Genomic DNA, 25225 nt, shown 5'->3' with positions numbered 1-25225 from the left:
CAAAGACAATGATTCACTAAGCTTAGGACATGGTGCAGGAACTCCCACTTCTAACAAGCAACATAGGTGATTCCAAGGCAGGTGTTCCTCAGTACCACACTATGAAAAACATTGATTAAGCCTTCTCAAAGAGTGAGTTCTGGGTTTAAGGCCCACACCAGTCTGCAGGTACTGAGCTTCATTAGTTAACAGGCCTTATAGAATAAGAAGAGCCTGTGGAAAACAGAGAGGCCAGAGTTTCCTACCAAAAACAACCTTCACTGATCAAATTAATCTTGGTGAGCCCCCTTCCTTAAGGTCATAAAATGACTTAAAGGTCATAACTTAAAATATCCAATGTCTTGGAACTTAAGTTTGCTGCTATTATTTTACCTTGGGTTATTATTTTATCTTAGTAACAATGTTTAAAATACCATCTTTAAGCAGATGCAAAACTGACAATGTATAAAAACAAGAGCTTATCAAAATGAAAGAGAAATCTATCTCTTTAGAAACTTTATGACCCAAACTCTGCATTTTCCTGCAATCAATTTTCAAACCATTCACATAGTAAAAAGAAAAGACAATTTACCACTTATCAATTGTTCACAGACTTGTCTTGCAACTGCTCGCATCATGTTCTGGGAAGCAATGTCTCCCTTGTTAAATTAATGAGAATGATTAGCATATTAGTTCTATAGTTTTAGACTTCAATGTTTAACACACAAACATAAGATTTTTTAAAAAATACATACCCTATCACCTTTTTCTCCTTTCAACCCAGATGGACCCTGAAAAATATGAATTGCATACATTAGAAACTGACAAACATACTCTAAAATGATGCATGAATGAACATAATGATGAAAGAAAACAAGTTCTGTTTTCTAAAGCATTAGCAAAATGACACATTACATTTATATCCATGTTACTCACATTCTGCTTTTCTATAAAAAGGAATCTAATCCCTCTCTCTCTCTCTCTCTCTCTCTCTGAAGCACATGTCCTCCAAAACAGTGGACAGATGTGAATTTTGTGGTCACAACTGTAAAAGTTATGGATCATGCAGACTTTTTACAATGCAATTCATGATACATATGGAACTAAAATACATAAGAAGATTGCCCTTGTGTCCCCATACTTTGCTTTGTATCATCGTGGTTGGTTATCTCAGCTGGTTATTGTGGAACATCCATGACATTAGTCTCCATTCAGTCTCACTAAGAACCAGCAGGCTTTTGTGAGCTACTTAGCTCAGTATATATCCCTTAACTTCATCCAGTGATTCTTTGTACATTTGAGATAAAAGAAACTGGATTGAAGCTGGAAACCATCATTCTCAGCAAACTACCACAAGAACAGAAATTCAAATACTGCATGTTCTCACTCATAAGTGGGTGCTGAACAATGAGAACACATGGACACAGGGAGGGGAACATCACACACCAGGGCCTCTCAGGGAATCAGGGGCTAGGGGAGGGATAACATTAGGAGACATACCTATTGTAGGTGATGGATTGATGGCTGCAGCAAACCACCATGGCACATGTATACCTATGTAACAAACCTGCACATTCTGCACATGTACCCTAGAACTTAAAGTATAATAATAATAAAAATTCTACAATAAAAAAATAAAAGAAACTGGGTTTCTCTCTTAATGAATAACTCAATCTAAATGACCTACATCTAAATACAAGCATAGAATATTTGCCCCTACACTGTCATAAGCCTCTCACGATAAGAGATATTGGAAAAGTTTTCCTTAAAATACAGCAAGTTTTTGTCTTTCAGTAATACATTTCCAGGCTGCCAACTGCTATCACCGAAGGAACATCTAAATCATTGACAAATCAGGTAATATCCCATACCAAACCACTTCTCACCATCTCCATGGAAACCACTGCAGTCCAAACCAAAACTCTTACCTGAAACCACTCTAATAGCCTCCTAACTGCTTTCCCTGCTCCCCATTTTGCTACTTTATAGTCTATTCTCCACACAAAAACCAGAATGATATTTTTTAAAGAAAAATTAGATCATATCACTCCTTTGACTCCAAGTGCCTCCCATCCTGTTCCCATCACACTTAGAGGAAAATAATAATTCCTTATCATAGGCTACATGGTCCACATGATCATCTATGCCTAGCTATCTGACCTCATATTTTATCCCTCTCCACTTAACCCCCTTCACTTTGGTACCCAGACCTGTTAGATGTCCCTTTCATATGTCAGACTCATTCCTCAGGCAGGGCTTTCATTCATGCTGTTTCCTCTGGCTGAAACCCTCTTTCCATAGATCAAATAGCTTTCTCCCTCATTTCATCCCAATGTCACCTTGTCAGAGAGGTTCCTGGATGACTGTATCCAAAATAGCTGCCTTCCCACCAGCACAATCATTCTCTAACCCTTTACTCTGTTTCTTGCTTCTTCATGATACTTATTATCATGGGAACCTATATTTACATGGTTTTGTCTATATCTGCCCCCGCTCAGAATGTCTATGAAGGCAAGAACTTTGTCTTGTTTGCTGTTATATCACCTGACCCTAGAACACTGGCTAGCATATTATAGGCACGAAACAAATATGTGTTTATTAATGAAGTATTCTATGAACATCTCATGGAAACATCTCCTATAGAATATCAAGTATTATAAGTCAGCAAGAAGATATCAACTGGTTATAATAGCTAATGACATAAGCTAACAATGATTAAGCCAAGCTCTCTGCTAAGACCTATATATACCTATTTGCTATGTTTGGTTTCATAAATAAGAGGAAGGTAAGATAAAATAGAGAAGAAAAAGAGAGGAAATTTGCTACTTTTGAAGGACGAGGAAAATGAAGGAGAAAAGGGAAAGTGCTGGGATCTAAATAAATGTATACCAAATTATAATTATCATAAGAAAAACCAGAGTTGTCTACTTCCTTGCCAAAAGTATTAGATTTTTGTGGAAACACTAATATGATTGTATTTGGAGCATTTTGCAAGTGCAGGATTTTTTACATTTACTGCTCTTTTGAGATTGTTCTGATGTGATTTTTAATTTATTGGCACTCTGAGATTGTCTTGTTGTTCATGATTTGTAGAAATCATCTTTATTTCCAATATTTAGAGATCATATTTCAAGTAATAGCTGTAGACATTTCTTTTAGGCGTCTAGCTACAGCCATCAATTATATGAGTAATATTCTTATATAAGACACTATTGAGGTCATAGTAAAACAAAATGAAATGCTGAATGGGTAGAAAAGTTTCATATACTTATAATTGCTCTTGCAAAGTTTCTACCATGATCCATTGAGGAAAAGAGAGTAATAAAGTCACATGCTAGAGTACACACAGATGTTAAAGTATTTAGGTTGGTGCAAACGTAATTGCGGTTTTTGTCATTCTTTTTAACCTAATATACCAGGAGTCCTTCTAGCTTTATATTTCTTGCTTAATTTTAAGAACCATACAAGGCAAGCCCTATCACATAAATGTCCCATCCTAAGTCTGTCTGAAATTACTTTTTTTAAACTTGGGTTTGTGTAATTTGAACAATACTTTAAAAAGGAGAAATTCTGTCCAGAGAAAAGCCCTGATACATTGTTGTCACTGCTAATAGTTGGACTTAATTGTCTTTAAGATAAACTTTTATATTTCAGGATGCTATTCAGACAAAAAAAAAATGCTTAAATAAATTCACACTTCCTAAACACAAAAAAGGAAAAGTTCGTAAAAAATATGCAGCCCAACAGTCGTTACAAATAATTGTGGATATTTTAGACACTTCAAAGTCAGTTTTGGAGATACTAATTTGGAAACACCAAATATGTGTACTACTATCTCAACTACTATTTTAACCAAAATATCTGCATAAGAGAAAGTTAAATGGGGTATAAATTGGGGCAGGACAGTATTAAAAAAGTAAAATGATCAATTAAAGTTAATAAATAACTTTAATTCTGGTTCTGATGTTCTAGCCTCCTCAACTAGATAGAAAAGAACAAATGGAAAGCTGGATAATGCCACAAAAGGGTTAATATTAGCAAGCTAGGGATGGAGGCACTGTACACCATCATCATGTATTTTTCCATCTTAAGCAGCATACCACTCCTGAGTAAAAAGAATCATTTTGCTGACCCAGCTCTGAGTGTTTATACAGTGCAGAAATATGTGTCTTGGCTCATAATCCCATTCTCCTCTTAAAGAAACCCAGTAACCACAATTTTCATCCCAGAATATTATAACAACCCAGAGAGAAAAATTTAGAACTGGTATCAAGTCAAATCCATGAGTTTAGCATGGTTTCAACAAATGCTTCAAACACATTACAGCAGAGATAACCTAAATATGACAAAGGTTTGCAGTTCTCATTATTTATTTCCACAGTGAAGTGACTGTCAGTAGACATGCAAGCTGTCCACTTACTGGTCTGCCATGATCTCCAGGTTTTCCTGGCTTCCCACTTGGTCCTGTGACTCCCGGGGAGCCTGGGCTTCCCTACAACACATGGAGAGGGAAGGGGACTGTTATGACAAAGAGAAAATCGCATCAAAAGTAAATGAATACAGCTTGTTTTAAAAGTGTTTAAATGAAACAACTCATAATTACACATTCAGGAAGAATAAAACCAAATTTTAAGATAACATGAAATAAAAAACTCTTGACAATTACAGTGCAATCCTTATGGACTATATAGTTTTAAAATATATTTGACACCAGCTGAAAAATACATGCATACGTATACAATCAGTTTCACAATTTAAGACTGATCCTAGTAAATTGGTTACAAAGTGGATTTGCAGAAAGCAATTCCCTTTTTTTTAAAGTTTCCTACTACAAGACCAGACAATCCTTCAAAACACAGAAGTTGAAAATTTGGGCTGGAGAAGAATTAAGAAGGTGGTCAGTTTTGTGCTAAGTTGGGCACCATGGCGGCAGAGTCTTCCCTTGTCTGCTGAGAATTGCACTCTCAGCTTAGATATTCATTTTTCCCTTTGGAGCATTCTCCACACTTTCATTCCCTTCCATCATGTCAGCACCCTTAACCCCACCAAAATCATAAGATTTTCTCCCTGTTGCTTTTACCACAGATTCCAGACATTTTGGTCCTATATTTAATAGAATATTTATAATATGTACTGGCCAATACGTCATGTTCTAAAGCCTAAAATTTTCTTAACATGGAATGTTCAGATTTTGTCAAGCAATCCTTTACTTCATTGATTATGCAAGTGTTAATCTCTACAGTAAATACGTAACATGAAAGTTTGCTGTGCATTTAAATCCCCCATTACCTAAAGATCTATATTTGAAACATAAATAATAAAATTATTTTAACATATGCTCTTAAGTCTTCATATCCTGCCACACAGACATGGAGGCTATCCATCACCTCAAACAATTTTACTGGGATCTCACCTGGATGCAAGTATACAGATGCCAGTTTCAAAATCATTAATTTAAGTATTTTTCCCAATATCTTAAGTTGAAGACCTTTTTAGTTGTAGATAAAACTGACTTCCTCAGAACAACTGATGGCTGTTCAATAATAAATGTTCTTGAAATTTAAATGTTATAGCCACAGATTCTTAAAATTCTGTAACAGGAAATAACTGAACCACTGAGGTCGTAAAACCCAACCACTCAATGTAGGGATGAAGAAACTGAGGCACCAACCAGCTAGTAGCCAGTTAGTTAGGGATTTTTTTTTTCTTTTTCTCAAGTGTAACTTGATTAAACAGAAAGATTCCGTATTTTAACACATCTGTTTTCTCTAGCACATTTTGATGTAGGTAAATAAAAACACATTTCCCTCAATGATATACTCCACAGCACAGATTGAATGCGCTTCAAAAGCAGGTTACCTGGCTCTTCTCTAGCAAAATGGGGTGAGAGGGTTGGGGGTGAAGGGCACAAAAATGAAACACATTTTGTTCTTACCGGTGGCCCTGGTGGGCCCCTGGGTCCCATTGCACCGTCTTTTCCAGTGAAGCCCTATTGTAAAAATGAAAGTAATTACAGTTAGGGAGGTCATGAGCAAGTGAAAAGAAAAGGTGCTAAACAAGTTGCTAAAGCTGAAGGCTGAAGAGAAGGATTTAGCCCAACATGCTGTTTGGCAGGTAAGCTTTCAATATGAAGGCAAACAGCAAAAGAAAAACAAAAAAGAAAGAAAAAAAATTTTTTCAATTTAACTTATGCCTTTTACTGAATAATTAATTTCTATGCTTATTCACTTGTATAGTTATAAATAAAACAATTTTAAGAGCCAAACTAATCTTCTCCCAGGAAGGCAGATTCCCTTCATGAAGATTTTTTGGTTTTGTTTTTGCTTTTGTAATAGCATAAAGAAGTCTAAAGGAAGATTTACCCATTCTATGGAAAAGTCAATGTCCACAGTTTGGCCCAGGAAGAATGTAGGTGAGAGGAAAGGAAAGTTGCTGAGAAAAGCAAGTGGTATCATAAAAGATGATATTATGGTGGCAGAGTCTTCCTTTGTCTGCTGGGAATTGGACTCTCAGCTTAGAAATTCATTTTTCCCTTTGGTGAATCCTCCACGCCTTCATTCTCTTCCATCATATCAGCACCCTTCACCCCCAACAAAACAGTAAGAATTCCTCCCTATTGCTTTTATCACAGCTTCCGGATATTTTAGCCATATATTTAATAGAATACTTATAATATATACTGGTCAATACATTATGTTCTAAATCCTAAAATTTTCTTAAGACGGAATCATCAAATTTTATAAGACATTCCTTTACCAAATATGCAAATATTAAGCTCTGCAGTAAATATTTTACATGAACGTTTACTACACATTTAAACTCCCCCTTATCTAAGAATATATTATTCTTAGATATATAAGAATATATTTATTAAACATAAATAATAAAATTATTTTAACATATGCTCTCAAGTCTTCATACATACAGACATAGAGAAGTCTGTATGGAAAATCCTGACCACCCAATTAGAAAACTCCCTTCCTCATTCCCTGAGCAATTGTCAGACAGCTAGAGCAGGACTATTTATGTCTCCACTTCTGGTGAATTTCTTTCTTCCTCTCCCAAAAGAGGCAAAGCTGGACTGGGTGCAATGGCTCATGCCTGCAATTGCAGCACTCTGGAAGGCCAAGGCAGAAGGATTACTTAAGCCCAGGAGTTCAAGACCAGCCTGTACAACATAAGGAGACCCTGTCACTAAAAAAAAAGTGAAAGGAAAAAAAATAGCCAAGCATGGTGGCACACACCTGTGGTCCCAGCTACTTGGGAGGCTGAGGTGGAAGGATCACTTGAGCCCGAGAGGTCAGGGCTGCAGTGAGCCATGATCACCACTGCACTCCAGCCTGGGTGACAGAGTGGGACCCTGTTTAAAAAAAAAAAAAAAAAAAAAACAGAGGCAAAGCTGTCTTAACTGCCCTCCACTCAAAAGAGAGGAAATCCTCAATCCTGATAATAAGCAGTTAATTTTTGTAGTGGTCTGTCTCTCTTCATCACACACAAAGGCCAGAACTGCCTCAGTGTCAGTTCACTAGGCAGGAATAGAGCACATCTCCCCACAGGCTTGATCTCTGGCTCGTGCGCCCGCATTTATATGTTATTTTTTTCTCTCTCTGTACAGTGCCAAATGGCCTTTGCCTGGAATGAGTCATCCTGCTACCCAGTTAGCATTCACTCTCAACAGCAGATCTCTGAAATCCAGCCGAGGATTTCTGAGTCAGGTCATTTTTTAGAGATGTTGCATTCCTCTGTCAGAGATTTTTGTCTCATTTTCTGCAGAGTGTGAAAGTAATCATTTCATCCATATTCTTGGATTTTCACAAAAGTTGACCATTTGGATCTCTTCCCGAATTAAGTATCCACACTTTTTATTAGTGCATTGACTTTACAATACAAGTTTAAATTATTCTTTCTACTTTTGTTGGAAATATTCCACCTCCCCCCCAAAAAAGACTTTTTTCAGAAACTTTTAGAGATAAGATATCAGCTGTTTGCTGGAAGATCTAGGCCTTACTAACAAAAAACAGATCCTAAGCCTATCTGATGTAACATCCATATCATTTCTAAGGGCCACTTAAGAAAAAAATTCCCTATCATATTACTTGGACAATTTGAATAAAATTTCTTCCACCCAAGTTTCTCCAACTATATAGGATGCTCTTTTTCATTTTTTATGGTATCATATTTCTAAATAATTAATCTTCCTTTAGTCAGTCTAAGAACTGTCTGATCAACCATTTCCTTTTAGAGGAAACATATTCCTAAATTGGAGTGAAGAAGATTTATTGTGAAGTACTCAAAAAGGCTACCCATTATGCCATCTGCAGAACTTCGTACCACAATTTTATTTTATTCTTCAATTTTGGTGCAAGCCACAGCAGTTATTTCTACTTCTACCCATGTGAGGGTGGCTGAGAAGACCGATGACCATTTTCATAGATACACATGTACAGATACCTGTATATGTGGTTCTTTTGTTACTTTCTAATCGCCCCCAGTACTGTGCCTCATTTCAGAAATCGTCTGTGCTGGAGATGATCTCTGTATCTTGTTTCTCCCTACTTGACCCTGCTAACAAATTCTTTATTCTTCACCACAACACTTGGCCTTGATCTCTTGTGCTTCCTTCTCTTCACTTCCACTACTGAGTTCAAGTTTTGTTTTGTTTTGTTTTGTTTTGTTTCAGTTGAGATTCCCATACTCAGAGTCTCTCTAACTTTCTAAAATTGTTGATGCCCCACCAGCTATGCATCCTCCTTTTTGCATTAGTGGTCATTTACTAAGCAGTATGTAGGTACACAGGCTGTGAAGGAAAAGGGAGAACAGTATCCTGAAAAGTTCTCTTGCCCTCATCCCAGGGTGGCCTCACCACAAAGCTGGACACAGACTAGAATTTGAGAATGGAAGAGCACAGTCCCTTCCAGTCCCTTACTTTTCAGGGATGCAGTGACGCTGCCTGATGGTGACGTCTGTCTGAGTGCCAGTCCAGAAAGGCAGTGCTGCTGGGAAGTGCACTAGGGACCCCGCCACGTGTCTGCATGAAGCCCACATTGGGGTGGATGTGATGGGCACAAGGTTTCAGTCGTAGCAGCAGCAAGCAAGTCAGCCCATCGCCACTTCTCAACTGCAATATTCTGGGGTTTATTTTCTAATAAAGAAGACTGACTTGTCACCCTTGTACTCTCACTGTTGTCCTTTATTATAAAATAAGAATTTAAAAAAACCTAACATGCCAGTCTCAAAAGAGTCAGAAGATGTATATATCAGAACTACCTCCACATCCCATATCCCAGAAAATACAGTTTTATCTTTGACCTCTGTCTTATCTCTCCCCCAAACTCAAAAGGAGGCATGGGAACAAATAAAGTTCACTGGCATATCATCTACCATTTTGTATTATCTTAGGGCAAAACTTTGCTCCCTCTGAATGGCCTGCCTCTGCCCAGTGGTGTCTTGGAGGTGTTAAGGCTAATAGATCTATGTTTAGTGACAGCTGTTACAGTACTGGCTTCCTCAGATCCTGCTGCTAGTCATATATTTTAACTTGATTGATTAATCAAAATACAAACTACTCTCAGACTATTTTTGGAACCATAAGATGCTGAAAAGTCATTAGTTCCTTTGTTTTGAGAAACTTAAAATTTTTGGGTTCTTTTTATTAAAGCATTTGTGGTCTCCTATGGAACCAAATGTTTCACATCATTGATGAATAGAGCATAGAGGTCATGTTCACCATGCTTCTCATTAACTTATCCTGGAGAAGACTGGGCTTCCTGTACTGCTTTCATGCTAAGTCAAAACTAAACCTGAAAGCTGCTACCAATAGGAGTCCCTACTAAATACCAGCTGTCTACCCCACCATCAAGGCCTAGAAGTGGTATTTGAGTTATAAAGGTGTAGATAGGATGTCTTGAGTTTGTAGAAAGTGGTATGGGAGTCAAGGCTACCCTCATGGTTACAGAAAAGCTGCCTCATAACTAAGATTTTAATTTTAAGATTTAAAACAATTTGCTGAGATTCTTAAATCTCTTTTTAATCAGTTAAAACTCCTTTTCTGGACTTCTTTTTATGAATATGATACAGTAAGAAATTTTCTGAAAATTAAAATTTCAAAGACTCCCCTAAAGCCCCACCATTTTATTTCAAAGACCTTGAGATTAATCTGATGTTGGGTGGTCCATTGACATTAGCTTTGCAGCTTTCCACAAGATACATGATACATTACCAGCCTTGCAAACTGGATTTTGAAGGATTCTTAATTAATAGGCAACCATGTGACACCATTTCCAACATCATCATAGCCTGCCCAAGAAAACTTACTCTATCTCCTGGAGGTCCCATTGGTCCTGGTGGGCCAGGTAACCCTGGGGTTCCCTGCACAGAAGGAAACAAACAAGTGAAACATTATAATATACTTCCTGTGTAGGAGAGAATCCTTGCTCTTTTCCAAAATGTTTTTTTTAATCCCAGAGACTCTGAAAAGAAACTGGAGAACAGAGTCAAGCACATTGCCAAGCATACAGGAGATGCTCAGTCAACGAGCAGATACCTGAATTGAACAGCACCAACTTGAAGGCTAAGTAAGACCAGGGTATGAAATGGAAATGAGGTGAAACACATATCCAGGCTTCTGCTTTGCTGCTTAACCTGGGTTCACCTTTTGAGGCACTACAAAGGGAAATTTTCAAGTAACACATGACAGGGGGAAGAAAAGGCAACTTAGAGACCAACTCACTGTTCGGCCTGGAAGTCCCGGCTCTCCAGCATCACCTTTCATCCCTTGGCGACCCTAGAGTGAGCAATGGGAAAACAGTTCTCAGGCATTTCACAGAGATTAAGTTTAAAAGGAAGACATGAGTCACTTACGAAATCTTCATCACTTCATAAATCCAGTGTAAGGGTTCAGAATGAGCACAGAAGGGTATTTTTGAAAGGAGATGAATAAACCTTTTTTGAATTAGTGCTCATTTTTTAAACTACAAATGCTGTGTTATAATTTCTACTTACATTGTTATGGGATAATTTTATATAATTATGGGATATTATACTTACCTTAAAAGAATACAGTTTAACACAGGGGATATCTATATTACTTATAAGAAAATGTTTAATGAAGTCAAATAAGTAGCAGTAATTTTTTCTACACAGTTTTATATTATTACATAGTCTATTTACATATCTAAAATAACAGTCATCATAGTGACTGCTATCTTGGTGGCTAACCTTGTTGAATTATCTGAGAAAACATTTGATTTGGCAAAATGTAGAAAAGATTCATTTAACTAAATGTTTATCCACCATTCTCATTTAATACAGAAAGGCTTTGTGCTTACTTGCTCTCCCGGAATAGAGAGTCCATTGGGTCCCTGAGGGCCTGGAGGACCCTGGGGGCCTGGAGGACCTATGTCTCCACGAGGACCAGGGGGCCCCTAAAATACACAAGAGAGAGACAACCACAAATAATGTAATACTTTTTCAGTGCTGACATTTAGTCAGACACTTGTCATCATAACTCTAAGACATCAATCATATAATCTTTGTAAACATTTCAGAAATCTACATCTATGAATGTATTTATTAATGTAATTTCCTTCTTCCCTTTACTATTGAAAAGTGCAATAAATTCACAAAAGCACTTCCATTTCCATAAAAGTCCTATTAGAAATAGATTTTTTAAATGAAATACATTGCATATAAAACATTCACATATTAATTTTCATAGACTTATATGAGATTAAAAGCTCAAGTTTCACTGGATTTGATTTATTTTAAGCTAGTCCTCATTTGTCTTAGACTTCAGCTTATTTCTTGGACTAAAGGATATATAAATCAAGCAAGGAAAGAAAAGATGCCCATGGATGAGGTGCCCTGTGCTGAAGCTCTTTTGCGATCTGTCTAGATGGAAAAGGCACAACCTTGGCCTCAGGCCTGGGTTGGCATTCTAATCTTGCCCTTTCATAATGGGGTTATTTTATCATTAATTATATTATGACCAAAAACTACATATTGTCTTCATAAAATATTCCCCTGAGAAGCTTGAGTTGTCTTACAAAAAACCAGTGTGGAGCTAGCAGAAGGGGCAGGTGACCCCTTGTGAGCACTCAGCATTTTTTTTTCTGAGACTGGTGAAAAAAGAAGCAGCAGAACTGCTCCCAACAGGCTCCAGCTCTCTAGTGGGTCTCTGCTCCCTGTGGGGTGTGGTTACCCCATCTGCTTCCCCATGTTCCGGCCAAGCCCTTAAAGATCTTCTGCAGCTTCCCCATGTGTAATTGTTACAGCTATGACATGTATCCTATGCATTTCTTTCTCTGGCTTGTCTAATCCATCATTATGACATCCAGAGATAAGACGGAGGTAATTACATTACCTGAGGCACACTAAACCTGAGCTGACTTGCTCAAGATCACATACCCGCTTTGTGAAAATTTGAACAATCAGATTTCAGCATATAGATGAAAATTTAAATGCACTCTAAAATATACTTACAATTGCCCCACTGATACCTCTTTCACCTCTGGGACCTTTAGCACCAGGCCCTCCCTAAAATACATGGAGCACATATTAGTGTGAACATAGGAAAGCAGGAAGAAGTTGATATACAAAAAGTGCTTCAAGAAAAAGTGCAATCTCCAGACAATTAATATTCTACAGTTGCTTGCAAAATATTGAAGCAAATATTTCATGTCATACAAATATGTAAAGCAAGAGAATTTCAAAACTTTGTACATTCTGAGTGTCTTATTTTTTAAATTATATTTCAAATTTCAAATTTTCATTTCAAAATCTGAGGTTTATTGGGAAAAGCAAACATACAACTTGTATACAATAAAGAGAAAAATGAGCTTTGGATTTATGTGAATTACATTCCTCAGGGAAAATGATGGGCAAAAAGAAGAATATCTTCAATCTCTCAGAATATTAGAACATGTACTTAACAGGAATTCAGAAACAACTGAACAAAGAGGAAATAAATATCATAGTGATATCCAAGCATGTTACTTCACGACGACAGGGGAAAAAATCCCAACATCTCAAAAACATCTAAGTCACATCCAGAATATAATTTCATGATTATACATATAAATCACTGTTACTAGAAAAAAAGAATGGTAATTCCAGTGACATTTTGATTCTATATATGAGGAGCTGCTTTGTAATTAACCTAAAATCAGTCTACATTATTTGCTAGGACCCAAGGATAGTAAGTTTTGGTGTTCTGTGAATCCCCGAGCTCTTCCTATGTTAATTACATATTTTCTTAAAAGAAGCCAATGGAGATTAGAGCTATCCTCAAAACTGGCCCAGATCAGATACTGGACTGACTAAATCAAGGGGTTTCACATTGATCAATGAACTCCATCACTGCAGTCTTCAATGTTTTGCCTTGCACTTTCTTGGCCGTCCCTCCCAACCAATGAATAAATCTGGTCACAGTCTTCTCACTCAAGTTATTCCAAACCCAGAGTTTATGATATCACATGTGTTAATTACCCTCTCTCTATGTGATTCTCATGATACGTCTGCTACATAAGGTGCACATGTTCTAGGTTCTCAACAAGTTGTTCTTGAGTCAGCCTCTCAACTATGGCTTTGTACCAAACACTTAAGAAGCTTTCAGGAGACGTAAGGAATTTTCAGTCATGTAATTACAGATGGAAATCCAGCTTCACATCTTTAAGAAAAAGCTCCTGAAGACTAGCCAATATTATCATTGTTGCATGGCTGAAGAAATATGTCAAATGCCAGAATCAAATATTCTTCCTGATTTACTCCATTTCAGATGTCTAAATATACTAAAAAGATGGTCTGCGATTTAGCTTGCTCTATCCTAGAAAACCTGGATTAGTTGAAGCATTTTATTGACTTTATACCGGCAAATAGATAATCACTCTAAAGATTTCAAAGGAAAAATCAGAGGAACTATTTCAATTTCCTTACTGCAGGGCCTGGAGGTCCTGGAGGTCCAACGCTGTCCTGTGTACACGTGCAAGAATTTGGAAAAGCAGGGCATTTTGCCTCATCTCTCTGCAATTTTGAAAAGAATATTTACCTTTAAATTTAGAGGAAAAAATGACTTCCCATCCCCACCCCCACTTACATGCACAAGGAAGTCTGTTTCCCAATTTAAAGAAATAATTTTACTTATCATTATAAATAGTTTTATGTTGAAACTTGCTGTGCTCTTTTATGTCTTTATTTTAGGCATTACATTAGGAAACCTCACTGACAAAGAAATGTTTACGCGACCACTGAGACCTCTGGTAATTTAATCCAATTTCCTCTAATCCAGTGTTAGAGACTTGTTGTGTATCTCAAATATCAATTCCCATTTGGAAAAAAAAATAATCCAAAATTCTGTCCTCTTTCTTCATTAGCCACATTGTTTTGTCCCTCACTTCATTCAGGTCTCTGCTTAAATCTCCCCTTATCACTGAAGGCTACCATCACCGTCTATCCCTTTGACCTGATTTGTTATGCATCCTAGGATTTTCACTCAATAATATAGTATATATGTCATTGTTAATTCATTCTCTCCCAGTGCCTTTCACTGGAATACTCACTTTTTACTGTCTTAAAACAAGCACACAGATTGGTGCCCGGCTTATAATAGGTGTTCAATCAATATTTGCTGAATAAACAATGCACACCCTTCCTGTGGATTTATGTAGGTCTTTGCTGGTCAAAAGTTTCAAATCCATCACCAATATTCAACATTGTAACTATTACCACCTACATAGATACTACTAAAGAAAGGCCATCATCTCAAAAAGAAATACTATGGTTATTTCTACCATCTAAAAAACCTTAGTTATCCAGAAAGGTGCTGGCTTGTTCTGTAAAATGCTGATATTTTACAAGCAATAAGAGGGCTTTACAGTAAGTGGGCTTATCAAACACATTAACTCAGCAGGACTTTTCTATTAGGGAGAATTTCCAGATACAGTCTGTGCATTCCCAGTTTGTGAAGGAGGGATCGCACAGGCACTGGCTTTTCTGTAGTAGCTAGTGAGCACCCACACGTTGCGTGTCTTTTAGCTCCATTCTGAAGATGCAACTGCGGAGTGCTACTTCCTCTCCCAGGCACAAGGGTTCATTCCTGGGAAACTGTTAAAGCCATGACAGAATTCAATTCTGTTTTACTTACCCTAGAGGGAATATCACAGCATCTGTCTCTACTGGTCCACACTGGGCTGCAGACAATGTCAAAACTCTGGATTTGGAACTGCAAACAACCAACAGCAACATCAGCTAAAAATGCATGAAAAACATTTTAAATTGGCATTTCCACATTGTAACCATTGCCAACTTCTCACACAGACTCTGTCAAGGGTGTGAGCCATTGAGAGCAATGTGATCCTTACTTCATGAGGAAAGAACATAAAAACATATGCCTATGAGAAGGAGATAGAAAAGTGAAACATGTATGTAGATTCCCACTCCTGATTCACTACTTTAGCCAAAATGCAATGTTTGAACATATGCCTATGAGAAAGAGATAGAAAAGTGAAATGTGTATGTGAGATTCCCACTCTTGATTCACTTCTTTGGCTGAAATGCAGTATTTGAGTTTTGTTTCATTTGTTTGTTGTGTGCTTTTCCTTTTGAATCTAGAAGAAAATCCTGTCCATGAAAGAAAGCTAAATTAAATAAATAAAGCCATTTTTAAAATAATAATTACAGAAGCCAAACAGGTTAGCTTTGCTTTTAGGACAATAGGTCTATTGACTGACATTGATTGATTGATTGATTGATTGAGACAGGGTCTCAGTCTGTCACCCAGGCTGGAGTATAGTGATGCCATCATAGTTCTCTGCAGCTGCAAATTCCTGGGCTCTAGCAATCTTCCCACCTCAGCCTCCCAAGTTGCTAGGAATACAGGCACACGCCTCCACATTCAGCTGATTTTTTTTTTTCCTTTTTATAGAGACAGGGTCTCACTATGTTGCCTAGGCTAATCTTGAACTCCTGGCCTTAAGTGATTCTCCTTCCTTGGCCTCTGAAAATGCTGGGATTATAGGCACGAGCAATGGTGCCTGGCTTTGAATGACATTTAATATGAATTTAATTAGCTTGGTATGATGACAACTTTAGATTTAAATTTTCCCTACTAGTTAGCATTGTAAATGGGGTTGTCACTCTCTGCCTCAAACCTGAGATGGTGAAAGTTGTGAGTAATGGGGTCAGCTGGCTGCCCTACTCCACTGATCCTTTTGAGACAGACAGCCGAATGGCTCCTCTGTGAGCAAATGCGGGCTCTGGTGAAAGTTGCAACTAGTGTTCCCAAATGCTTAATATCCTGATTGCACAAATCTGTATTAACAATTATTGCTGAAGAACAAAATAGGAACAATTTTCTATTTCACTGGGTATGCTGGCAACTCTTTGTGTGGTATTCTCCAATTTGATGCTGTTTCAAGATGACTGCATGGTGTTCCCTGGTGCCTTGACATCTTATTTTGTTTCTAGTAAGTAGTTAAAGCACATTATTATGTTCTGTGGACATATTTTCTCAATGTACTTCTTCCAATGTTTTGATCTGACCAAGAAATTTGACAACTTAAAACTCACTGAGAAAAACAGAATAAAATAAAACTCACGGAGTTGTTTAGAAAATGCCATTTCAATCTCAACACAAGGTACCAAGAAAAATAAAAATGTGTTACTCACTGCGGCTGATTTCCTTTCCCCTTTAAGGAGTTTTCCAAGAATTTCATAACCATCAGTTGTTATATTTCCAGTTTCTTTGATGTCTTTTTCTATAATTTCATAGCAGTCAATGTAAATCTTAACACTTTTTGGAGTCACCACAATATGAACCTAAAAAGATAATTTGTTTCCATTATAAAATTTCTACACTAAAATATTAGCTGACTCTGCATAGTTCAGGTCAGATTTTTTTTTTTTTACTTTTTTAAGCTATTTTCATTCTAAATCAAAAGTCTTACTCTAAAAATCCAAGAACAGTTGGCAATGTCAATGAAATCATTCACTGATAATATGAAATTAGACAAGCCACTTAACCTCTGGTCTCAGTTTCCTACATGCACATACACATGCATAATTCCTTGTTTTCCCATTATCTACTCTTACTGAGATGACCAGAGAGGATGTAGTAGATGAAATGACTTTGTAAGCTATAAAGAGCTATCCAAATAGAGGTTAATAAATCATGTATATATTATTATATTCACTACAAAGAAATTTCAGATGTCTTCCACTAATTTTGCTAAATTCATCTTTCAGTTTGTTGTTCCCCAATCTCAGGCAGAAATAATCTGCATACCATATAGATATCTCATACAGTAAAGAAGTAGCACATGTCTTCTATAGGGATTCAACTCTGGACATCAACAGAATTCAGGATTCAATCTCCTTTTAAGGAAAGAAGTTTATATTGATTTATTTTTCGTTTGCTACTGAAGACACACAGAATGTTAACAACTCCATTAGTATAGATAATTAATAAAATGTTTGTATTTCAACAATGTGAAGAATGGTCCTGGGTAATCCCTGTCTGTATAGTTATGCTCAGAGTTTCTACTTATCACAGCCCAAATACTCAAGTAAGCCCTTGATGATGACTTTGAAAAGTTTGGCAGCAAATTAAAAGGAACAGAAATTCCCTTAAATGTTCTCAGTCAATAAGCATAAGAATAACTTCTAAAGTATTTTTTAAACTAAATATTTTTCCCACATGGAATCAGCACCAAAACATAAGTTTACTGCATCTGTGATAAATACAAATTACATATTGCTTTTATATAAAAGTAATACATAGGTTACTAAAAATAAAGTTTAAATGCCCCCAGGACAATCAACTAATACTGAACTCAAGAAGAACACCATACTAGGATTTTTTTAATCTAATAAGAAGTAAAACTTTTTGGCTCATATATGAACAACAACAGATGCAAACTTTGACAAGGCATGTGAAAAACTGCAATATCCAGAAAAATTATTTCAACATTTTTAATTCATGACAAAATTATTTCAGTAACACTCATTGAATGCTAACCATAGAGAAACACATTCTAGAAGTACATTTTGCTATAATTTATTCAATGTGTTTTACTGCAGTTTAAACGCATTTCAGATTTGGCCCTTTACCTGTAGATCATTGTGCCAAGTATGTAGAGTAACCAACCTATTTCCTAAATGATGTGTTGTTGATCCCAGACCAGTAGAAAAAAATAGGGACCCTCTTGTCACTCGTCTCCCTTCCCAGACTCTGCCATTCTAGTTCTCTTTCTTATTATAAATGTCTCACGTAAATCCATGTCATCTTTTAACCATACTAGGGAAACACAACAAAAGCTTTTCAAGAGAATCCCCAAGAACGGATAACTGTCTGTCATTCCTTAATTAAACTATTTTAGTTGATCCCTCTCCTCAAAGGTCCCTCTCCCCGTCACTGTCACTAATTTCCTGTTCTTGAAATATTGCTCATTCTCATCCCAGGTTTGAAAAACTTCAATTCAGGAATTAGATGGAAAGTGAAAGAAGAGTGCTTGGATCCTTGGCTCAGTAAAAAAATGTGAACAGCTGAGAGTGACTGAAGGTGGTACTTGAATTGATGGGATAAATGAGAGTGGGCCAATGGGGTGGGGGTATTTTATACTTGCAATTTGCAAGATGCTAGATCTTAGATTAAATTGGTTCAGCACATACACACACACACAATGGTAACTGTAGAGGTAATAGATATGTTAATTAGCTTGATTGTGGAGATCATTTCACAATGTATGTGTATATCAGAACACCTTATTGTACACCTTAAGTATATGCAATTTTTCTATATGACATCTCAATAAAGCTGTTTAAAAAGAAAGGATGGGTTTAAGGAATGGAGGACAAAAAAGAGCACAGTGGGAAAAAAGGAGAAACTAAAAGAAAGATTATTAAAATAAAAAACAAAGAAGAAGGTAGACAAGGAAAGAAAGAAAAGGCAGAGCTTGTGAGGAGAAAAAAATAGGCATTATATAAAACCCAAGAATGCAAATATCTTTCTGGGGAGGCAAATGGTATAAAGAAGAGAATGTCAAAAAAAATTGTCTTGATTTGCAATCATTAATGACTATCACTACAGACCTCTAAAAAATACTGCCTTTTAAAAAATTCAGATAAAATGAAGCATTCCATGACAGTTGGAAATTTTAAAATAACAGTTACCAAATGGTTATCAGTGGTTTAGCAGATGATCAGATTCTCAATATCTTCAGTGGTTATGAAAGGAAAAATAAAATAGTCCTTTTTAGCAAGTTACTCAGATGTAAGTTTCACTGACCCAAAAAAGTTCATAAGAACTTTGCCAGATTCAACATCTAAGATCAGATAAGGATCAGTTGAAGCCAATAACACTTGCCAAACTAGAATTTGCTTTTCCAATGAGGCATTTATTTTACTTCACTTCACTATGGAGGTCTGTAAACCTTTAAGTAGATATACCATTGTACTCAGAGATTTTTGTTTTTCCTTTTTTTTTTTTTATGGTATCACTAATATGTACATTGAAGCTTCCTTGAGCTTGATGAGGAGAGTCCTTTACCATCCTTAACAAAAATCTGATTAGTGAATAAGAACAACAATATGGAAAGAAAGCAAGATTCCTCAGGAGTAGAAACAGTAAGAAATACTGCTAAATCTACTCAGGTAGAAGAAATTTCTTCAATTTTCACTTGAGAATCAGCTTGAACTGGAAACATCTGTCTTTTATGTATAAGGGCTAATCTTTCTACATGCCACACTGGAGAAATTTTAAAGCATTTGTGCAACAACTGGTATTCCTGTTAACATAATCCAATGGATGAAGAAATACCATTAAAAAGTCAATTCCTACACATAAAGGGGAAAAACACATACTGCGGCCTATCAGAGGGTGTCAGGTGAAAGGAAGAAGAGGATCAGAAAAAATAACTAATGGATACTATGCTTAATACCTGGGTACAAAATAATCTGTATGATAAACCCCCATGACTCATGTTTACCCATGTAACAAACCTGCACAGCTTGCACACATACTCCTGAACTTAAAACAGAATTTTTTTTAAAAGTCCATTCCTAACCTCCATTCCTAACCTAGATTGTTCTTTTTATTTCTAACGCTTCCAACGTCAGTATTTTCTAAGTAAGAAGTGCTTATTTGGCAATGAATTGTCCTTTAGAAAACTGAAAAAAAAGTTTCTACTATCTGCTGGATGTTGACATACAGAAAATTGATTAAGATAATCAAGAATAGACAATCCCTAGAATGCATCTTAGAACTTTTAATAAGATTTTCTAGAGAATTATGTTTTTAAAGAATGTGTGTTCACATAAAAATTAATCTCATAAACATTTATCTTAATTATTTTGGTAGATATTGATAGCTTTTGGATTGATAAAAATAATTATTCTGCATTTCACTGGCATGTTTGTACTTTTCAATAAAAAGCAAGCAGAAGAAATATTATCAAAAAAGATCCACTAAAATTAAGCTTTTCAGACTAAATGACACAAAGATTCATAACAAAATGGTAACCAGAAAAGTAGGTGAATAATATTATATATACTATATGATTCAAATTTTAAAAAGAAATAAGCATTAAAAAATATCAAAATATTAGTAATTATCTCTTGGTTAGTATATTGTTTTATTTTAAATGTTATTTGAATTAACCAAATTCTCTAAAATAAGATTTTTTTTTAGATTTTATTTTTAAAAGACATAGTTACAATTCTACCAATTTAACATGACATTTTAATAAATAATAAATTTGTTTTATATTTTTTTCTAGAAATAAGACTCAACTAATCTTATGTTTTTACCTTATGAAAACTTCCATAAAATAATGTCTTTACTTCATCTGTGTCAAATGTAACAGTTTGTATCTCGCCTCTTATATCCTTGTTAAAGAATGATAACGTCTTGCTAGAAGCTGTAATCAACATAAAGTGTTATTAAATCACATGCATTGTATACCTTTTATTTAAAGTATTAGCAAATGATTCTTCGAGAGATTTCTTTAAAAATAAAATAATTTCTGTTGTGATAAAATGTAATTAGGATATTTACTGATGTGTTATACTTGGAAAAGTTCAAACATAAAAGTATATACCAAATAAATATATATACAATGTCTATTCAGAAAGTTTTTTAAAAGAGAAAAGAAAAACATATTCAAAACTAAGTATGCATGTGCCTTAAGATAAAAATTCTTACGATCTGCAATCACTCCAACTTGTGGTTTGTAGTCTCTGTCTGTGATTTGCCAAATTGCAAAAGGGTCACTGGGAGTTTCTGGGAGAAGTCTGAATAATAATATAATTGTGTACGAAGGAGGGAGTCCATTTGGGTGTAGGTCTCTGTTGGATAAAATGAAAGAAAAAGGAGAAGAAAGAAAAAAACAAAAGGAAGAAAGAAAGATTGATTGATTTAACATCAAGAACAGATACTCTTTTAAATCTCTGCACCAGAATCTCATATGGGTAGTATTAGAGGCTATTTATAATAATCTGGCTCCTTCTGACTTCTCCTTAGAAGGAGAAAAATTTAGGAAGCACATCAAAAGAACAAGCACTAAAGATCCATTATGTAAATTGTAAGCGATTATTTCTAAATTGATAAAGTCACAGAAGTCTGGGAAATTACAAAATAGTCTTTTATCCTACTAGTAATAACTAATTTTTTGAGACAGAGTATTATAAAATTATATGATAATTTTAGAATGATAAACAGTATGACTATGGATATAATTTAAAGAGAATGAATCTCACTAAACATATTTAATTTCAAGTGTCAGCTGTATGAGATCATAAAATGGCTTAAGGTTTTAATTTCTCTCTCCCTCCCTGTCAGTAATAGTTTTTACATTTCCAAATTTCTCCCCTGAAATCAAATAAATCACCCCCAGAGCTCATATATTCCCAAAAACAAAATCCGTTTTAAATGTGAGGGCCATATACATGTGCAAACATTTAGTTATGATAAAAGGATGTGAATTAATTGAAAGGAAATGTTTCTTGGCTCTAAGCTGTAAGACAAAACAAAAAACAAAAAATTGGTCCCATGTGTCCCTCCAGACTTTAGTCAATCATTGTTCTGGGGGAATCTTTGAAGCAGAATTAATGGTTTTCTATCTGAGACCATTTAATAACATTTTCTCCCTGAAGGTAAGGAAAAGAACCAGATAATAAACTCATAGAAAAGAAGCTATTCCTCCATGAATTTTGATAGAGGACACAGAGCCTTCATGTCCTAATACCACACCACTAATGCCATCTTGCTTTTAAAACATATGCTCTGGGTAAGCCGACATGATGTCTTTTATATGTTCAAGAACTGTCTTTATAATATTCTATGTTACAAATAATATTTTCTCCACATCAACTCGTCTCTCACCTAGCCCATTTTTCTCCTTCCTTAGTTAATTAGTGCTTGTGAAAAAATTATGTAATTGTATTTATGTTTCCTTCCTTTCAGTCAAAAGTTCTGATGCTTGAGAAAACAATAGGCTGTCATAAGTTAAAATGTAGAAATCATATGTTGAGCTGACTGGAAGAGTTAAACACCGGGTATTACAGTTCACTGAAAAACCTAGAACTCCGAGCCAACATGGTTAACCATTAAGGAGTTAGAGACTTACAATGTGGTCAAACTACAACAATACGATCTGTGCCTCTTAAAGTAAATTAGCTTTGGTTTTAGTCTGAATTTTCCATCAGCTTTCTCAGAGCATGTCATATTTCAGACATCATTTCTGACCCTGTTCTGAGCTTACAATAACTTTATTTCTCATTGTTCTTTTCTCTCCATAAACTGGCAAACATATTTTTCAGCATAAAAAGTTTTCATTTTAATGAATAAGAAATACAGATTTCAGTTATCATACTCAGGTGCAAACATTCATGAAGTAAAATAACATCTACAGCTACACAACAGATTGCTAGAGCATCAGCCAATAAAAACTAAATGCCAACTGTCTGATCATGGAAGAGAAAAACTACCTTTCATTTTCTAGAGGTCTGAAACACTAAAAAGAATGTTTGCTCTCATTCTGCACTTATTCCATCCAGTCTTCTGCACCACAGGGAGAGATGTTCAAAATATTAAGTTGCCTTCCTGTTTTAACAGGTTTTCTAGCCTTAAATTCAAAAGGGTCAGTAATATGTTACCGGCATGAGCTTCTTGGATCTGGAAATAACGAGGCCTGAGTCTCAGTCTCCTGTGTGCAAACAACTATGTAACCTGGAAACAATTAACCCAATTGTATTTAAGAAAACCCATCAGGGTCATCCATAAGCAGTCTTCCGACAATTCTAAAGTTCCAGGATTCTGGGAAGTCAGCAAATATTCCAAGAACTTTCTGCAGGTCTTAAGAAAAGGAGAACCTCCTGTTGTCACACTTACGCTGTAGGCTGATTCACAAATGCATTCTTCTGAATCCTGTAAGCTGAGTAGCTGGGGAAAGACCCTGACTCCAAAGATACTCCTTGTACAGAAGCAAAATTCTTTTCTGTCAGGTTGTACGCTTCAAGCATCTTAAAACCTTTACATCAGAAACGAAAATATTAAACGAAGTACATTTTAATTATTTTATTGCTTAAATCTGGAAATTAATTAACCCAAAAGTATAAATGCTTACCTGGTGAGGTGTAGCCATCCAAATAAATGAGAGGACAACCTGCAATGTACAGTGTTCTTTAAGTATGATTCACCAACACGATGTACAAATTATATATGCACAGAAAGTAGCAACGAACATATTTCAAGTAATAAATGACATTGTTCATTTATTAAAATAATTTCTCTATTTACTCTTTTATATATTATTTCTTGTAGATTTGCTATGTGTAGGAGAAATTATACTATTAACCAGTGTTACACATATTTCCCTAACATTCTCTAATCCAACTGGAATTTTACAGTACTCTTAAAAATAATAAAATAGAATTAAAGGAGGAATTTTTCACATTTTTCAATAGATTTAAAGAACTTCCCTCCCAGGGAATTTTAGATTTCTGCAAAGGTAGGAGGAGCTTGTCCATCCCCAACCCTCTTCTCTGCCAAGTCTCCAAGCCTCACCCTGGCTACCAAACACTGAGTAACAGTAACAAGTGTGCAGTAGTTTTTGCTCTGGACCCCTCGGAGCTGAGGGTACCAGATGGCTGCATCCAGGACCACTTGGAAGAGAAAAGAAACCACTCCAGCCCCCCTACTCACTTTCACCAGTGCAGCTGCGCTCCGAACTTCAGCATAAATTTTCATAGTAAACCAAGAAAGTTTGTTTAACCAGTTCTGTTTTTAATAGAATGTTTAATGGAGAGGATTATTATATTTGTAAAGCATAGCCCTGTCTAGGATCAGGGGTCTGGACTAGCCACAGACCCCTGATCAATTATGTAGGATAAACTGCCTCCTGGTAATTATGGAGGATTAATTGCCTCCATAACCTATACCCCAAGAATTGGTGTTAATGGATGATGATAATAAATTGACTTAAATAATCAATCTTTGGTTCTTCACTATAGTTCAAAAGCTGAACTTGAAAATACAAACCCAAACAAACAAATGGGAATCAACTAAATTTCTGAGGAACCATTTTTTTTTTTCATTGCTCTCTTGAAGCACAGATGTTGACAAAACAAATACCAATTGATTACTAATGGGGAAAAGCTTCATCTCACAGAAATGCCCTATGTATGCAATTTGAGGCTGAGATTAATTTAACCAAATGTCATAGGCATTAGGTTGGTGGGAAAAGGATATATTAAAACACTTTATTTCCATACAAGGAAATTACATATTCAAGGCTAAAAATGAACTTCTGACAAGCACACATTTAGCATGATCGCAATAGGAACAGTGATTCATCAGGTTCTCAAGTGATTTCCCAGGATCTATTTATGCACAGACTTGATCCTACAAAGGATATAGAATTGTCTACTGAGTAATTATTTTTCAGAATAAGTGAGGTTATAGATCCATGTTGACTGTGACTTACTTGAAGTGGCAGTTTCACAAACAAATGTAATAAGATTGTCTTCGATCTTCTCAAAAGATTCAAAGTCGTCCACAATGAACACGTGCCGTTCACTTGGTTTGCTGGCAATGTTGGCAAGCTCGTTGTAGTCGACATCAGCCACACCAACTACAAAGACACTGAACCCTGCAAAGTAGAATTTATAGAATGAATCACATATCTCTTTTTCTGTCCTTGTTGTTAGAACAATGCAAAAAAATTCTTATCAGAAATGATGCTGTATTTTCTTACTG

General features: G+C 35.8%; 1 protein-coding gene across 3 annotated transcripts in view; it reads right to left on the bottom strand.

Moving 5' to 3' along the window:
• COL12A1 (collagen, type XII, alpha 1) overlaps positions 1 to 25225 on the bottom strand; it is a 120905-nt gene that overhangs the window by 7340 nt on the left and 88340 nt on the right. For all 3 annotated transcript variants that reach the window (XM_011942947.1, XM_011942946.1, XM_011942948.1), the window contains 16 exons: positions 24954 to 25118; positions 23595 to 23633; positions 23360 to 23498; positions 21173 to 21315; positions 20779 to 20888; positions 16642 to 16791; positions 15119 to 15196; positions 13912 to 13998; positions 12460 to 12513; positions 11307 to 11402; positions 10709 to 10762; positions 10294 to 10347; positions 5915 to 5968; positions 4400 to 4471; positions 735 to 770; positions 572 to 638 (listed from right to left, as the gene is read on the bottom strand). In XM_011942947.1, the coding sequence (XP_011798337.1) occupies positions 572 to 638; positions 735 to 770; positions 4400 to 4471; positions 5915 to 5968; positions 10294 to 10347; positions 10709 to 10762; positions 11307 to 11402; positions 12460 to 12513; positions 13912 to 13998; positions 15119 to 15196; positions 16642 to 16791; positions 20779 to 20888; positions 21173 to 21315; positions 23360 to 23498; positions 23595 to 23633; positions 24954 to 25118 (1398 nt within the window). The remainder of the gene's footprint in view (positions 1 to 571; positions 639 to 734; positions 771 to 4399; positions 4472 to 5914; positions 5969 to 10293; positions 10348 to 10708; positions 10763 to 11306; positions 11403 to 12459; positions 12514 to 13911; positions 13999 to 15118; positions 15197 to 16641; positions 16792 to 20778; positions 20889 to 21172; positions 21316 to 23359; positions 23499 to 23594; positions 23634 to 24953; positions 25119 to 25225) is intronic.

Source organism: Colobus angolensis, unplaced genomic scaffold, assembly GCF_000951035.1.
Source record: "Colobus angolensis palliatus isolate OR3802 unplaced genomic scaffold, Cang.pa_1.0 Scaffold213, whole genome shotgun sequence".
Lineage (NCBI taxonomy): Eukaryota > Metazoa > Chordata > Mammalia > Primates > Cercopithecidae > Colobus > Colobus angolensis.
This window is presented reverse-complemented; position numbering and strand designations above follow the sequence as displayed.